This window comes from Sciurus carolinensis, unplaced genomic scaffold (assembly GCF_902686445.1).
Source record: "Sciurus carolinensis unplaced genomic scaffold, mSciCar1.2, whole genome shotgun sequence".
Classification (NCBI taxonomy): Eukaryota; Metazoa; Chordata; class Mammalia; order Rodentia; family Sciuridae; genus Sciurus; species Sciurus carolinensis.
In genome coordinates, this window is record NW_025920124.1 from 2,047,865 (window position 1) to 2,065,851 (window position 17,987).

Sequence of the window (17,987 nt, forward strand, 5' to 3'; positions counted from 1 at the left end):
GTCTCTGAGCCTTGAGCGCCCCGCCCAAGTTCTGTCAAGCTGTGGTCAGGGGACAGTGGGGCTTGGGCAGGATCCCTCGGTGCAGGCAGGGCTCTGTGTGCTGGGGCTGCACCGGGAAAAGCACTCCCACTCCACTCTCCAGGATGTTTTAAATTGCAAGAGAAAAAGAAGTGGTATTTTTGTTGTTGTTATTTTTCAAAATTGGGTTGAAGGATATGAAGTTGGTTCCACATCTGTCTGGGCCCAGGGACTAAAAGTCTGTCTCTCTGAACTTGACCCTCACAGGCAATGGCTTCCTTCTTGGTACCACTCCCCCATGTGAGGACTGTTGCTCCAGGCTGCAAGGGCTCCCACCCTAGAGTTCCAGGCCAAGCCCAGGCTCGGGCTCCTTCTGGGCTCAGTGGGTCAGGAGCCCACCTCTCAGCCAGCTCTGGCACCAAGAGGATGGCCCTTCTTTGATTAGTCAGGCTGTGCCACATGCCCAGGAGGGGCTGAGCCCCGCCTTCATCACATGGAGAGTGAGCAGGAACAGGCATCCCCTTCCTGCCCATCCTTCACAGTCTGTTATGAGGGACCCCTGGTAGATAAAACCTACAGCGCACGCAGTGAGGGTGGGTTTGGGAGCTGGGAGCAGCATGCTCTGTGGCTCCCCTTCCACAGCCCTTCCACTTCCTAGAGCTGCTGGCCGGACCGAAGTAGGTCATTGAACAAGTGTGCAAAAAATTATGTGCAAACATATAACATTGCTTATAGTAGAGAAAAACTAGAAAGTCAGTCCAAAGAGAATTGTTTAATGAGTGATGAAGTATTCTTAAGGGTTTGCACAGTCTTTTCACATGACCACATCTGCAGTAACATGATCCTTTGCAAGGAATCCTTGTAAATTCTCCTAAAGTGGAACACGCTCAACTATTCATCTGTAATAGGTCTGAACTCTTATTAAAACTTTAATTTTCATTTAAAAGGGAATTGTATGAAAATGGGATTTATTAAGACAGGAATAATAATTAAATCACTCACATCTAAATACTATGCAACCAATAAAAAATGAAGATCTGTATTTGTTCATGTACACTATCCACAATGTATTACTGAATGGAGAAACCGGTTCCAAGAATCACCTCATTTTGGAAAGATTGTTGACCTTTCTTCTTGAGTCTGCATGAATAAAGAGAAATCATTCCCCAAACATTAGCAGTGTTGATTGCTAAGTTGGAAGCGCTATGGAAAATTTTTATACTCTTATTCCTTTCCTGAATTTTTGCCACAGATGTGTATTTTTGTCATCAGAAAAAGTCAAGCTACTTATTATTTTCAAAGAAAACCCATTATAGTCTTAGCTAACATAGGACTCTGTCACACAGGTCAGTCCTAAACTGTTCATAGTATCTGTGTATTCAAGGACGTTATTGCACCAGTGACTGCTAGGGAATTGCCCTGAGCTCCTCCTTCCTGAAGTCCCCTTCCTGTGCTTGCATGGTCATCTGGGAGGCCTGGCTTTGAGCCTGCCTGTGCTTCAGGAGGGTTTCCATCTCAGGTGTGCCAGGGAGGTGGCCCACTCTTGTAAACACACCTCTGTTTTACCTGGTCCCCTTTGGGTTCTGCCATCTCGTCTGTATGTCTGGCACAATGAGTCTTTCCTACCCACTGTCTCTCCCATCCCTCCCCATAGACAAGGCTGTCTCCAGTAGCAAGGCCACCAGGGGCCTTGTGTCTCCTCCTCTGGGCACAGGAGCACCCAAACCAGCCTGAGGGCTTGCACACTGGTCTGGAAGTTGAGAACCCTTTTCAGTCTTGCTGTTAAATTGCTTTGTGAAAAGGAACGCTCTGTGCTCTGATTTCCTGTCACTGACACTGAGTTATTTTTTAGCTGTCCAAAAGACAAAAGGACCTTCCACTGCAGCTCTTTGTCAAGCATCCATCATGCCTCCATTTAAAATTCATGAAACCTTTTCTGAGCGGTTGAGCTCACCTTTAGGTTGCTATGATTTTAAGCTTTTGCCATTCTTCGGGCCTTGTTTCACAAGAAGTTATTATTAAAGAAAATGTGTTACTTAATTTTGAAATAAAAAGCTGGAAGTTTCAAGGTGTATATCTTGAGTCACAGCGTAAAGCAAAATGGCCCTCACATGGTCCCCACAGCATAGTACTGAGACCACACTCACATTTGTACTTTTGCTCAACTTGAAAGAGTGGAGGATCATGGGAAGTGGTATATTTTCCAAAGAAAGCTGTTTGGATGGTCAGAGTTTCAGCAAAGACAATCCTGGCACCTGTAGTGTCCATTCTCCATGCTGCTGCCAGGTTGGCTACCTAAGTTACTAAGGCAAGTTCTTAGCAAGTAACTCTGCTGCTTACAAACCTCTGAGTGACCTTTGCCCATGCAAGTGAGTCCATACCCCTCACTACAGTGCTGCAGATCCCTCCCCACTCAACCCAGCCTGCCCACCCCTTGAGAGCACAGAAGCCATTTCTCACCTGTACATGGGTGACCCTTCTTCCAATGTCTGCCCTCACCCTCCCTGGGGGACCACAGATCTCCCTGAGGCTGCAACCCCAAAACTCTCACATTCCCTGCAAGGCCTGGTCATGTAGACTCAGAGTCAGTAGCTCCTCTTCACTAGATTCCATGGGAGAGCCAATGCTGAGCACCTTGGATGAGCACTAGGGTCTCCAGGGCATTTTGAGAAAAAAACAATTTCTAACCCCCATCAGACCAACAGCATTAGAACCTTTCAGAGAGGTACCCAGGAGTCCTGTGAATTTAAAACAGTTTTGCAGGGGGTTTGGATTAATAGGGAGGTGTGGGTACTGCAGGCCATGCACTTTTCATGGGCTCAGGCTGGTGATGTCCAGGAGGAGGCAGAGACAGGTGGGGAGGCTGAGAGTTCAGGTGCAGCACTGAGGGCTGTCTCTGGGCCAGGTTCTGCTCCAGGGAATTACACCTGCTCTTGAGCAATAGGTGTCAGCATGCCCATTGCTGCAGATGAGGAACCCAAGGCTCAGGGGGTTGGGCACCCCATCCCAGAGACATTGGTAAGAAGTGGAGCTCTTTGTTTTTTGTACCAGGGATTGAACCCAGGGGTGTGTAACCTCTGAGACATGTTCCCAGTGTGTTTTTATTTTTTATTTAGAGACAGGGTCTCACTGAGTTTCTTAGGGCCTTGCTAAGTGGCTAAGGCTGGCTTTGAGCTTGTGCTCCTCCTGCCTCAGCCTCCTGAGCAGCTGGGATTATGGGTGTGTGCCCCAGGCCCCACAGTAGTGGAGCAGTTGCAGAACCAACTGGCTCTGCTCTCCATGGGCTCCTGTTGTTTTTGTACTTAACCCTCATTAAGTTGTTAATGGTTAAAATAAATGAACACTGTATTTTCAAATGCTGGGTGCCTCACTCCTCTCCATTCAACCAACCTGCAAGCCATCTGTGTTCTATTGCTCATGTCCTTGTTCTGTCATGGAGACCATGGAAACAGAACCAGACTTCCAAAACCGTGAGCTGAAATACATCTTTCCTCTGTTTAAGCTGATTTATTTTGTCACAGCGATGACTGACTTACACACATGGTATGATTCTATTTGTGCATTTCCATAAAATTCTATGCACATGTGTTTGCATATTTGAAAATTGAGAAAAATGAGCAATGCAAATGTAGGCAGTTCATTCCTCTACCTGCCGATGGCTCTTTGCTGTCCTGTGGGTGAGTCCAGATTCTCTAGCCTGCCTCCAGAGGTCCTTGTTACCCTCTCCACTCTCCTGCAACTGAGCGCCTGTCTCTTTCTCTGTGTCGCAGAAACACATTACCCTGTCCTTCATCTCCCCAGGGCCCCCAGCTCCCTGCCCCTCTGCTCCCCTTTGCTGAGACACCTCCTGCTCCATTTTCCTGGGTGACTCTCGTCCATATTTACTTACGTGTATTTAGAGTATACAGTGTGGTGTTTTGAGGTGTGTATCCATAGTGAAGTCATTATTATTATGGTCTAGGTCTGGCTGAAGCACCAGTTTCTTGGAGGGCTTCTGCTGTCCCCTAGAAGTGTTTGGGTGTCCTGGTGTTTGTTCCTGTGGTTCTCTGTCCTTACTGAAGTTCTGTTTTGTTGTTAGCCTCCTTGTCCATACTTTGTTCGGCTTTTGCGGTGGGGGTCTAGAGCTTGTCTGTTGTATGCAGATGAATAAGAGCCCAGATCAGGGCTCAGGCATTAAGCATCATTCCCAGATCTCACTGTGATGAGTACGGTGAGTCCGACCCTTCTTGCTCCCTGTGGCACTCAGTCATGATGAGGTCTCTAGTTTTCGAGAGCAGCAGGTACTGACCGCACATGTCATCTGTGAGGCCTGATATGTCCTCCCCAGCACTGTGAAGCTGTGCCCCCACCGCCCCTCTGTCTCTCTCACCCCTGTGTTCCTTGGAGGCCCAGGCTTCCCTGCTCTATGCCCTCTGCTTCTGTCTTGCAGTAAGAGCTCCCGGGCAGAGGAGTGCTCTCCAGTGCCACTATAGAAGGCCACGATCTGGGACCCACCAGGAGGCTAATGTGGGATGGCTTCAACTTTCAGAATGTGTCTGGGGCAGCTGATGCTGACACTTGCTGTTCTATGAGAAAACTGGCCAAGGCAGGTGTGTAAGGCCAGGGCAGGCAATGTCAGGGGAAATGTCCAGGGCAGGGACCCACTGTTTACTTAGTACTGCTCTGCTTTCACCCCTCCTTTCCTCCCTCCTTCCCTCCCTCCCTCCACTCCTGCTCTGCACTAGAGAATGAACTTGCTGTTTAACCACTGAGTTGCATCCCTATCCCCAGCCCTTTTTTATTTTGAGACAGTCTTGGTAAGTTGCTGATACTGGCCTTGAACTCACGATCCTCCTGCCTCAGCCTCCTGAGCCGCTGGGGTCACAGCTGTACACCCCTTCACCTGGCTTCCAACATGTTTTCAATTAAACAGGTTTATGAAAAACCAAACCCAGATTCACAGGAAGAGAAAAAAATTGAGTTCACTATCAAACCATCCTGTTCAATTTTTAACATAATAATAGCTTTATTTCTGGAGGCAATTCCATCTCTGTATACGTAAATGGGGGAAAAGATAGCAGAGGGCCTTTTTGTTGTGTTTTGTTTTGGTTTTGACTTTTGCATTCCAGGAGCTATGGGGAAGCCTAGTTTCTACTGGGATCTTTACCTTCTGGAAGTTGAGAGGAAACATTCAGATTTCAGAAGGCAAAGAGGATGGGGAGCTAGTGTATGCTACATGGATCTTTGAAACCGGGGGCTGCTAATTCCAAGAGCTTTTATATTAAACAACCAAACTTGTGATCCCATTTGCAATCACCCCATCCTCTGTGCAGAGAGGACTGAGCAGGATAGTAACCCCCATTAGCACTCAGGGTGGGGGGTTTCCCACGTAAATCCCTTAACAGGTGGGTGAGCAAATGGAGCCCCTGCTCAGTAACTCAGCATGACCTGGGTGCTAGCTTTTTCTCCTAGAAAGGCCCTTGATGTCTCACTCTCTTTGAAGCTGGCGAGGCATGAAGTCCTCAGTTAACAGGGTCAGCCGGCTTCTCCTTCTCATCTGGACTGTCCAGCACCCTCAGCCTCTTCTCCAGCCTCTGCTTCCATTCTTCCCAGAGCCTGGGGAGGGGACACAGCACACGAGGTCATCAGCACACTTGTCTCCAAAGCTGCCATCCCTGCAAAACATTTTCTTTTTCTTCTCTGAAGTATTTTTAAAATGAAGCCCAGAGATTTTACAGGAATAAAGGAAAGGAATAAAAAGATGGGTGAAGACTGTGAAGAGGTAGTTTCCCCCACATTAATCTTTCCCAAATTGGTATTAGACTTCATGCAATTCCTATCAAAGTCCAAGGCAGGCATTTCTGTAGTGACTGACAAGCTGGTTGCCAATTGTGTCTGGAAAGTTGCGTGCGTATAGTCTCAGCTTCTGGAGGCTGAGGCTGGAGGATCACTTGAACCCAGGAACTTTAGGTCAACCTGGGCCTCAATAATGTAGTAAGACCCCATCTTAAAAAAACAAACCCAGCAAAAAATACCCCTATAATAATTTATATTGTCTTACTACTTAATATAAGTTAATACAAATTAATCTTAATAGTTAATTTATATTGCCTCAAAATCACTACCTGATCACTAATTGATTAATATAAACCTGGGATCATTATAGTGTGACCTTGGCAAAGGAACAGGCAGGCAGGTGTTGGCACAGAAGAGTCCAGAAATACACACTAATGTGGCTAATTGATTTGTGGCAAGGGGCAGAGAAAACTAAGTGGAGGAAGGAGAGTATTTAAAAAAAAATGGGTGCTTCAACATAGTTAAACATCTATGTTAAAAAAAAGTGGACTTTGAATCTGCTGTGATGGGAATACTTTTCCCACACTCCCCCCAAAGCATGTATTGAAATCCTAACCAGCAAGGTGATGGTGTTAAATTTTACTCAATTATGGACTTGCAAGAAAAAGGAAAGGATCTGGAGGTGCTGGATATTAGGTAGTACAACCAGCTTAATACAGAAAAATCCAAAGTTATAAAAAAGAACAAAGAAAAATTAGATGTGCATTAATTTTCCACTCTTGTGAATAACTCTCAAATGAATGCAATGCTTAATACACTTTTGATCTTCCAGTCTACTTTCCTGAGAGAGATTTGCCAGGTGAAATATTGTAACTTAGAGAAGACAAATATTTTGAAGGCTCTAGGCACCAAATTGGCTCCAGGAAAATTTATTTAAGACTCTGCTCAATTATGGGCCCAGGAAAGAATGGAAAGAATTTGGAGTCAGTCTGTTGTTTAGTGGTGCTCATGGCTGAAGCACGTTAGCAACCAAGGACTGGAGTTGAAGTGTGGACAGAATGAGGGACACGGGGGAAAGTCACAGGACATCAACTGTCATCTTCCTCCATGTTAACTTAGAACAGAAGTCAATGACATTTCAATAGGCCTTGCCTGCTTGAAGAGGGGACAGAGGGCCTGGAACTGCTGTTCCCAGAGCGGGAAGATGGCCTGAGAAAAATATGTTGAGCTTCTAGGACCTTCTATTCTGATATCCACCTATTAGTAATTTTTATAATTATATTTCTTCTCTAGGTTGTGAACTAGTCATTCCGTGTCATAATTTGTAATCAGCTTCTCCAATCAGGAGAATGTCCAGCATTATAAAAGCTCCCTGGTACCCATCTCTGAAAGGCCCTGTAACAAAGTCCTCTTCTACCTACATTGACTTTTGTCAACTGGGCTCTTCCACCCCTAACCAACAAGGTTTGCTGTGGGGGTGGCATAGAACTTGATGGACTTCTTAATGTGGATTCGTTCATTCACAAAAGGAACTTGGCTCTGACTTGGGGCAGTGGCCATGAAGACTGGGCTCTCGGATGTGGCCTAGGCTGACTGGGGGCTGCACTACCTGGGCAGCTGCTGGGGTTCTTTGCAGATATGGCTGTGTCTGCCCCCCAGGCAGATGCCAAGGCCAAACTTCCTGAAGGCTGCCCCTAGCTGGTGAACCAGCACTGCTGAGCACAGCCATTCCTGCAGCAGCAGAACTTTTTTCCCAGGTGACTTTGGCTAAAGGTCTCCCCATCAGTTTGGCCCAAATTATGAGGCCAGTCCTGCTGTCCACCCAGGCCTCCTTCCTTCCATTACTCGGGCACAGAGGTCAGGCCTGCATCAGAGTCTGAAGACTCTTGCCACTTTCTTGGCCTTCCCCCCAGGGGTGTGCTGGAGCTGGTTTATGATATACAGTCTGTGAGGGCTATTTATTAATTATTAGATTTTTGAGTTATTAAATGCAGACACTATTAAAAGTAAATTATAGAAACTTATAGTTAATTAAATTGTATCAAAACAAGAAGTGATAAATATACAGATTTCACCACTTCCTATTTTATCACACCTCACAGACCTCTGTGCTTCACTGGGGTCAAGGTCTACTGCCTCTGTTTGGTGAGGACAGTGTGTGATGGGGAGCCGTACCCAAGAATTGCCTCAGAACTTGTCTGCATGGACAGCACCGGCAGCCTGAGTAGACTATGGCGGGAACATTCACAACATGCAAATCAGCAAATACTATTAAACACAAGATTTGATTTACTTTGTTCACTGCCAAACAAAGAACTGTCCCTCCAGTCAAATTTAGACAGTTGCCTGTTTTTGTAAATAAAGTTTTGTTGGGCCCTATTTATGTGTTTACCTATTTTGTTGACAAATGGCCACAGTTGTTTTCTTGGTACAATGGCAGAGTTGAGTCATTGCTGCCCAGATTATATGACTTATTAAACCAAAAATATTTACTACTTGGTCCTTTTGAAAAAGTATTTGCTGACCCCCTGGTCTACATTTAAGAGAGTCACTGAGGAAATTTTAATAATGTAGATTAAAGTTAGAAGCATGTCATGTCTATCGCTAACATTTTGGAATTCAAAAAATTGATAAAAATGCTCTTTTAGAATTAAAAAAATTGATAATGATCAATGACATGAACTTCACTGAGCTGGATAGTAATCAGACACTTATTTGTTGTCTGATTTTGTCAGTCTTGGTTGAATTGCATGGTTTGCTGTAGATACAAGAGGGTGGCAAAAACTCATAAAAGCAGGCTGGAAGAATCAGCTGGCTACCTAAAATTTCCAATAAAGAACATTTTGTGTTTTCCTATTATGTGTAAGTGTGTGCTATGGGGCCTTTGTACCAGTGAGACCTGTAGCAGACTTGGGTGTGTATTTACCTGTGTGCATTCCCCAGAGACGGCTGTTAAGCACTGATCAGCTCACCTCCACCTCTTTCCTGCTTTTCTTCCATAGGTGCTTCCACCAGTAAATCTCATGCACACCTCATCTCGCCTTGCCTCTGCTTCTTAGAGGACCTGAATCAACACATTTGGTCTGAGGCATTTGTTCTAGGACACGGTTTAGGAATCTGGGATTCAGAACACATTTATTCACTTTTTATAGCAGCCCTGCCACTATTTATTGCCTAACAGTGAAGGATTCAGGTCCCCATCTTCCCCAGTGACCTTTAAATCCTGGTTTATGGATATTTAGACTGATTGTGGCTCCTTTTTGGATCAATATCTTTCATCACTGTGTTGTTTCTGCTTACTTTTGGGTTCTCAGTAAACTGGCGAATATAAATGGAGCTTTTGCTTTGCAACAAGGTCGGTCATTGCGAGGAAGACAATGCTTAAAAATTAGCATATAGATTCAGACAGGTGAGAGGAGTGAGAAAATAGGTATTAAAGCTCACCAGGAACATTTTTACCTTCAGCCTAGAAATACCTCATTTTTCAAATGGGGGCCAAACAATGCTTATTATTTGCTGTTCTGGATTCTTCTGAGTTGTTCAGGAGTTGTAGTTCCTGTCTAGGAGCACAGATTCTCTTGAGAAGTATGGGCCTTACCTAGAAAGCAGGTGATGATTGTGAAGCTCTTAAACCATAATTATAGTGCCCTTATTGGGAGCCAGTAAGGATCAGTTGGGCCTGTAAATATACTTTTCCATCATTTGCCGGCATTAAACATCTGTTATTTGGGGCCCCCTAAGAAGAAGATTTAGGGGAAAGACCTGGGGAAAACACAGTGGGAGGGTCCAGAAGTGGTTAGGAAGGGCCACTGGTCTGACGTCTGTGGAAGAGGGACAGAGAGAAGAAATGACGGGTGGGAAGAGCCCCGCAGCACAGTCCGGTTCAGAGAGAGCTCTGCTGGGCTGATGGGGCATCTCTGAGTAAACTTTGTCTCTCAGAGGAGCCCTGTCTTGCAGGACTTCTGTGGAAAGGCCACCTGTGCCATGCCTGGCTGCAGGCTGGGGCAGCTTGGCCACCATAATAGATGTGGAAAGGCAGTAGCTAGAGGATCATTCAATTGCTCCCTAAAGGAGCACTGAGTGGGGCCATGACCATGGCTGCCATATGTAAAGATGAGTAGTGGAAAGAGCGATCCCTGCCCTGGAGAAATGTATAACTGACAGATTCTCCATCTCCTATTTCAGCTCTTGTTACTCTAATCTTCTCTTCTGTGCTTTGGTTTCATATGAAATGTTAGATGGGATTCTGCTCCTCTTCCTGCATTCCAGTAGGGAACAGGTCTTTAGAGTTGTTTTCCTTGGTGTGGGGATTGGGGTCTGAGCTTGGTTTCTTTGTGACCCACTGCTCACTGCCCCAGTCTCTGGTCATGGGGCAGAGCTCAGTCAGCTGACACAGGCTGAAAAGCTTCCACATGCTCATCTGAGCAACTCAATTTACCAACCACATTTTCTATTTTTGGTTTAAATGACAAATTTACCTAATAAACATCCTCTCTGATTATCCTTTGTAGACTAACTCTTTTTTTTTTTTCTTTTGGTAGTGGGGATTGAACCCAGGGGCCTTTAGCTGCTGAGCAACAGCCCAGGCCTTGTTTATATTTTATTTAGAGACAGTCTCACTGAGTTGCTTAGGGCCTTGCTAAGTTGCTGAAGCTGGCTTTGAACTTGTGATTCTCCTGCCTCAGCCTCCTAGGATTATGGGCATGTGCCACCATGCATGGCTCGTAGGCTAACTCTTGTGAAAAGTTTGAAATTGTGGTTCACCTGGATGGCTCATTGAGAGCAGGATATTCTGTTGCTGGCGGCCACAAGCATCCTGATGGATAGAGCTGATGGGCAGGCAACAGAGCAGAGGGAGCAAGTGGACTCTGGACAGGACTGAAGCCCTCTCCCCCTTGCAATTTCACCAGATTTGATGTCTATCCAACACTGAGTTCCTCTAAATTCTGAAGAGGTACTTTAAAGACCTCACTGTTTGCCTTAAAACATTACTTTTTTACCAAATTGCTGTACAGTTTCTCAGTTATAGCTATAGACTGGTCACTTAGATTTAGATGTTGACAGATTTATCATCTAAACAGATGCTTTTAAAAATAAAAGAGAATGAAAGAAAGTTAGACTGGAAGGATAGATGTAGTGCCAGCCCACCCCAGGCAAACCAGGAGGTATGATTGGTGCAGAATCCACGCCATGCTTGACTGGTGTCACTCTGTCCCAGGGGGATGTTTACAAAGAGCCCCCAACTTCTCCAGGGGAACAACATAACCACTGTGTTACTGGACTGGAAGGAACAAGGGGTGGTGTTGGACCGGGGTTTGGCTTCCCTTGTCCTGTGAGTACACACCAGGGGACGGTCGCTCTGGTAGGACAGTGTTTCAAACTGTTCACTCAGATCAGTGGGGGTTTAAACAAATGTTCTGCCTTTCTGGTTTCAGTTTCAAAATATCTAGACTCTTCTTGGGCGATCTGGTAGCAAGTAGGTTTTCATTGTTGGCTTCCAGGTGAAGAAGGCTTCAGGTTTTTTCCTTTTTTTTTATGTACAGTTGATAAAAGTGTAGCTCTGGACAGTGGGCTTGAGAATGGCTGAACAGACCTCAGAAAAGTCCTCTCCCAGCTCCTCACGACCCTCCTGTCCCAAGCAAGGCAGAAGTGACATCCATGTCTCTAAACATCCATTTATTGGGAGAGATGACAATGAAGTATCTCACGATGACACATGTCGAAGGAAGAGAACACGACCCCACACTATGGAAGGGTTCCTTTCTGGGCATATGGGTGCCTGGGGAAATAATGCATTTTCTCTATGGACCACTGGCCTTTGGTGGCCTTTTAAACAAATTTCTCCTAAATACCCAATGCCACAATCTCGTTAGAGCAACTGGGGAAAATAGGAGCATACACGTCCCTCCAGTCTGCAATTCCACCATCTAAAAATAGCCACTTATTATATCTAAGCACATTTTCTTCTCATTGTTGTCCTGTACAAGCATATTACACATGTTTACACACACTCACACACACACAATTGCTATCCCTAGAAAAATCAAGTCATATCACAAAATTTGCCTTTAATCCAGCACTGCAGGGCTTCTGGGTAGGAAGTTACCATACAGGGCTCAGTGTGGGGTCTGGCTTCCAGAGAACCAGTGGTCCAGGACTAGGGGAGGGAGGTATCCTCACTCCATGGCTGCTCTAGAGTGTGACCCTCAGGGGAGTGCCCAATTTACCTGGGTATGGAGAGAGGATCCTCTCTGGGCTTAAAAAGTGTTTTTAAAACTTGATGTTGACAGCCAGGTGCAGTGGAATGGTCCTTTAATCCCAGTGGCTCAGGAGGCTGAGGCAGGAGGACCTCGAGTTCAAAACCAGCCTCAGTAACTTAGGGAGGTCCTAAGAAACTCAGTGAGAGCTTGTCTCAAAAATCAAAAATAAATAAATAAATAACAAGGGATGGGGATGTGGCTCAGTGGTTAAGCACCCCTGGGTTCAAATCCCGGTACCAAAAAAAAAAAAATAGTTTAAGCCATCAGAACTGTGCCTTTTGTTAGCTCAGCCCACACTGGACAGACACAGGAATCAGGAGCCCTGCTGTCCAGCAAGTCACACACCGACCATCCCCCTGGCTAGCGGGCTGTTCCCACCTGATAGAGCTGCTCCCATCACTGCACACCTGGGGCAGGTACTGGCCTCGTATCATAACCACACACACACACACACACACACACACACACACACACACACGGGATGCATGTTCCCCACACCCGTGAATACGCCCCCTGTTCAGGCAATCTCTTTGCCTAGAGCGAGAACGTCCACCTGCCAACGGGGACAGACACGTTCCCCTTCTTCCCCGTCTTCCACTCTTCCCATCCCACTGGGGGATCTTTCTGTGAAGCTGGTTTTGTGTGCACACACTCATCTGCCAATGAACCCTGACACTTTGTGTGACCTCACGTGCTGGGGACTGTAACAGTGAAGTGGACAGGAAGAGCAATTTTTTTGGTTCATGGAGATACAGCTGACAGGGACTTCATTTTGTTTGTGATTTAAAATGGTGTTTCCTGAAGATTCATCACTTATGTATAAAAATGCCTTAGATTTATGTGCATTGATCTTATATCACACTACTTTACTGAATTCACTTATGAGATCTAAAAGTTTTCTGGTGGAATTTCCTGGTTCCTCTAAGTATATAATCATATCATCAGCAAACAGGGATAGTTTGAGTTCTTCTTTTCCTAATCGAATACCTTTAATTTCTTTGGTCTGTCTAATTGCTCTGGCTAGAGTTTCAAGGATGATTTTGAAAAGAAGTGGTGAAAGAGGGCATCCCTGCCTTGCTTCAATTTTAAGGGGGAATGCTTTCAGTTTTTCACCATTTAGAATGATATTAGCCATGAGCTTAGCATAGATGGCCTTTACAATGTTAAGGAAGGTTCCCAATATCCCTATTTTTTCTAGTGTTTTGAGCATGAAGGGATGCTGTATTTTATCAAATGCTTTTTCTGCATCTATCAAAATAATCATGTGATTCTTAACTTTAAGTCTGTTGATATGGTGAATGACATTTTTTGATTTCCTGATGTTGAACCAACCTTGCATCCCTGGGATGAAACCCACTTGATCATGGTGCACTCTTTTTAATATGTTTTTGTATGTGATTGCTAAAATTTTGTTGAGAATTTTTGCGTCGATGTTCATTAAGAATATTGGTCTGAAATTTTCTTTCCTCCATGTGTCTCTGTCTGGTTTAGGTATCAGGGTGATATTGGCTTCATAGAATGAGTTTGGGAGGGTTCCCTCCTCTTCTATTTTATGGAATACTTTGAGAAGTATTGGAATGAGCTCTTCTTTAAAGGTTTTGTAGAACTCGGCTGAAAACCCATTTGGTCCTGGACTTTTCTTTGTTGGTAGGCTTTTGATGACGTCTTCTATTTCATTACTTGAAATTGGTCTATTTAAATTGTGTATGTCCTCCTCGTTTAGTTTAGCCAATTCATATGTCTCTAGAAACCTGTTGATGTCTTCAAAATTTTCTATTTTGTTGGAGTATAGATTTAGAAAATAGCTTCTATTTATGTTTTGTATTTCAGTCGTGTCTGTTGTGATATTTCCTTGTTCATTCTGAATTTTAGTGATTTGGGTTTTCTCTCATCTTGTTTTTGTTAGTGTGGCTAAAGTTTTATCAATTTTGTTTATTTTTTTGAAGAACCAACTATTTATTTTGTCAATTTTTTCTATTGTTTCTTTTGTTTCAATTTTGTTGATTTCAGCTCTGAGTTTAACTATTTCCTGTCTTCTACTTCTTTTGGTGTTGGTCTGTTCTTCTTTTTCTAGGGCTTTTAGCTGTAGTGTTAGGTTGTTTATTTGTTGAGTTTTACTTCTCTTATTAAATGTGCTCCATGAAATAAATTTTCCTCTAAGTACTGCTTTCATAGTGTCCCAGAGATTTTGATATGATGTTTCTTTGTTCTCATTTACCTCTAAGAATTTTTTAATTTCCTTCCTAATATCTTCTGTTATCCATTCATCATATAATAGCATATTGTTTAATCTCCAGGTGTTGGAGTAGTTTCTGTTTTTTACTCTTTCATTTATTTGTAACATCAATCCTTTATGATCTGATAGAATACAAGGTAGTATCTCTATCTTCTTGTATTTGCTAACATTAGCTTTGTGGCATAATATATGGTCTGTTTTAGAGAAGAATCCATATGCTGCTGAGAAGAAAGTGTATTCGCTCTTGGTTGGATGGTATATTCTATAAATGTCTGTTAAGTCTAAGTTATTGATTGTGTTATTGAGATCTATGGTTTCTTTGTTCAATTTTTGTTTGGAAGATCTGTCCAGTGGTGAGAGAGGCGTGTTAAAATCACCTAGTATTATTGTGTTATGGTCTATTTGTTTTCTAAAATTGAGAAGGATTTGTTTGACATACATGGATGAGCCACTGTTTGGGGCATAGATGTTTATGATTGCTATATCTTGCTGATTTATGCTTCCCTTAAGCAGTATGAAATGTCCTTCTTTATCCCTTCTGACTAACTTTGGCTTGAAGTCCACATTATCTGAAATGAGGATGGATACTCCAGCTTTTTTGCTGAATCCATGTGCATGGTATGTTTTTCTCCATCCTTTCACCTTTAGTCTATGGGTATCTCTTCCTATGAGGTGAGTCTCTTGCAGGCAACATATTGTTGGATCTTTCTTTTTAATCCAATCTGCCAGTCTATATCTTTTGATAGATGAAAGACCTCTACAGTGAGTACTACAGAACACTAAAGAAAGAAATTAAAGAAAACCTCAGAAGATGGAAAGATCTCCCATGTTCTTGGATAGGAAGAAATAATATTGTCAAAATGACCATACTGCCAAAAGTGCTATACAGAGTCAATGCAATTTCAATTAAAATCCCAATGATGTGCCTTACAGAAATAGAGCAAGCAATTATGAAATTCATCTGGAAGAATAAAAAACCTAGAATAGCTAAAGCAATCCTCAATACAAAGAGTGAAGCAGGGGGTATCGCAATACCAGATCTTCAATTCTACTATGAAGCAATAGTAACAAAAACGGCATTGTATTGGTACCAAAATATAAAGGTGGATCAATGGTACAGAATAGAGGACATGGACACAAATCCAAATAAATACAATTTTCTCATACTAGACAAAGGGGCCAAAAATATGCAATGGAGAAAAGATAGCCTCTTCAACAAATGGTGCTGGGAGAATTGGAAATCCATATGCAACAGAATGAAACTAAACCCATATCTCTCACCATGCACGAAACTAAACTCAAAATGGATTAAGGACCTCAGAATCAGACCAGAGACCTTGCATCTTATAGAAGAAAAAGTAGGTCCAGAGCTTCAACATGTCGGCTTAGGACCAGACTTCCCTAACAGGACTCCCATAGCCCAAGAAATAAAAGCAAAAATCAATAACTGGGATAGATTCAAACTAAAAAGCTTTCTCTCAGCAAAGGAAACTATCAGCAATGTGAAGGAAGAGCTTACAGAGTGGGAGAAAATCTTTGCCAATCATACTTCAGATAGAGCACTAATCTCCAGAATCTATAAAGAACTCAAAAAACTCTACACCAAGAATGCAAATAATCCACTCGACAAATGGGCTAAGGAAATGAATAGAGACTTCACAGAAGAAGATCTACAAGCAATCAACAAACATATGGAAAAATGTTCAACATCTCTAGTAATAAGAGAAATGCAAATCAAAACCACCCTAAGATTCCATCTCACCCCAATTAGAATGGCGATTATCAAGAATACAAGCAACAACAGGTGTTGGCGAGCATGTGGGGAGAAAGGTACACTCATACATTGCTGGTGGGGCTGCCAATTAGTGCAGCCACTCTGGAAAGCAGTGTGGAGACTCCTTAGAAAACTTGGAATGGAACCACCATTTGATCCAGCTATCCCACTCCTTGGCCTATACCCAAAGGACTTAAAATCAGCATATTACAGAGATACAGCCACATCAATGTTCATAGCTGCTCAGTTCACAATAGCCAGATTGTGGAACCAACCTAGATGTCCTTCTATTGATGAATGGATGAAGAAAATGTGGTATATATATACAATGGAATATTACTCAGCCATAAAGAATGATAAAATTATGGCATTTGCAGTCAAATGGATGAAATTGGAGAATATCATGCTAAGTGAGATAAGCCAATCTCAAAAAAAAAAAGGACGAATGATATCGCTAATAAGTGGATAATGACACATAATGGGGTTTGGGAGGGGTTAGTGTTAGGGTTAGAGATAGGGTTAGGGAGGGGGGCAAGAATGGAGGAAGGAAGGACTGTATAGAGGGAAAAGAGGGGTGGGAGGGATGGGGGAAGGAAAAAAATAACAGAATGAATCAAACAGCATTACCCTTTGTAAATTTATAATTACACAAATGGTATGCCTTTACGCCACGTACAGAGAAACAACATGTATCCCATTTGTTTACAATAAAATAAAATAAAAATAAATAAATAAAAATAAAAAAAGAAAAAATAAAAAGGTGTTTCCAACTCCGTGAGCCATTGGCTCTTAACAGGGACCCCTCTGCCCTCCAGGGAACCTCTGTTCACCAGATGTGAGTGGAACACTCCAGGCCAGGCTTGTGCTGAGCACCTTACAAAGCACAAGACAGCCCCGCAGAGCCGAGAGTCATTTGGCCCTATGTGTCAGTAGTGCCACAAACCCTGTGCCAAATGGAGTGCAGACACACCTGAGAAATTCTGGTGTGGATGTGGCAAGACTGAGTGCACGGCTGTACTAACCTTGGCTTCTAGCTTCTGTGTGACGTGCGTTTGGCAGCTTAAGAAGCCTGCTGGCTGGGGCAGGGCTGCCCCTCCCAGAACTGGCCTTCTCCAAGGTGGGAGAAGGTTCAGCCAATCTCCAGACCAACCTTTGCTGAGTCTCCTCACCCAGCTGGAACACTCTGGGCAGGACATGCCCTGTCCTCGAGCAGCCTGGATTTGGGACCAGCTGCAGCCACACCACAGCCCAAGGCCCACCAGAATCATTCGAAGGCGCCAACTGGGTTTGCACCTGTCCCACAGACCCCAGCAGGCTCTGGCCTAGACTCCCACTAGTTCCTGCCTTCTGCCACTTGACCCAAGCCCGGACATGTGGAGAGCCCTCCCTGGGACCTGCTTCCTTCAAATCTTCTCTCACTTCCTCCTGTGCTGCGCAGCCCGTGGCACCCCATCCTCTGCCCATCCTTGGACAGGAGATGATGAAGCTGATTCAGCCCCTGCTCTTCACAGCTGGTGAATTTCTGGGGAAGCCTACTGACCAATGGTAATGGAGAAACAATTCACCTACTTTCTCAGGGCGCTCCTTCCCTGGCGGTCCTCCTCCAGCTCTTGGTAGCAAGTCTGTTTGCTGATTTCTTTTTCCCAGAAGCTCTTGAGCTTGTGGCAGGTTTCACAGCAGAAGACTTCCCGGAGGATGTATTGATTGTTCATCCCTGAAGCACAAGAGGCACAGTGAGGCCCAGCCCTCTCAGTAAAGACACTTTAATTTTGGGTGAGTCTGAAGCCAGCTGCTGTCTGATGCTTTTTCCTGTAAGTGTAGACACACCACATGCTCACATTTGAATCTGTTTTCTTGGCTGCAGCTAAGGATGATGACAGTTACATCAGAGAATGTTGGGAACACATTTTTGAAGTGAACAGAA

At 44.0% G+C, this 17,987-nt stretch overlaps 1 protein-coding gene across 1 annotated transcript; it reads right to left on the minus strand.

Moving 5' to 3' along the window:
- Positions 1-5,519: 5,519 nt before the first annotated feature.
- Positions 5,520-17,775, minus strand: LOC124973862 (protein FAM240B-like). The gene is made up of 2 exons (XM_047537549.1): positions 17,633-17,775; positions 5,520-5,613 (listed from the first exon to the last, which is right to left on the minus strand). Exons 1-2 carry the CDS (start codon positions 17,773-17,775, stop codon positions 5,520-5,522), a joined length of 237 nt encoding a protein of 78 aa, XP_047393505.1.
- Positions 17,776-17,987: the final 212 nt, after the last annotated feature.

What these genes read in the sequence shown, in the direction of transcription:
- LOC124973862 (XM_047537549.1), bottom strand. Translation starts at nt 17,775, where the DNA reads ATGAACAATCAATACATCCTCCGGGAAGTCTTCTGCTGTGAAACCTGC. An exon ending in GGAAGGAGCGCCCTGAGAAA is followed by an intron (nt 5,614 to 17,632) that starts GTAGGTGAATTG and finishes TCCCCTCCCCAG; the next exon opens with GCTCTGGGAAGAATGGAAGC.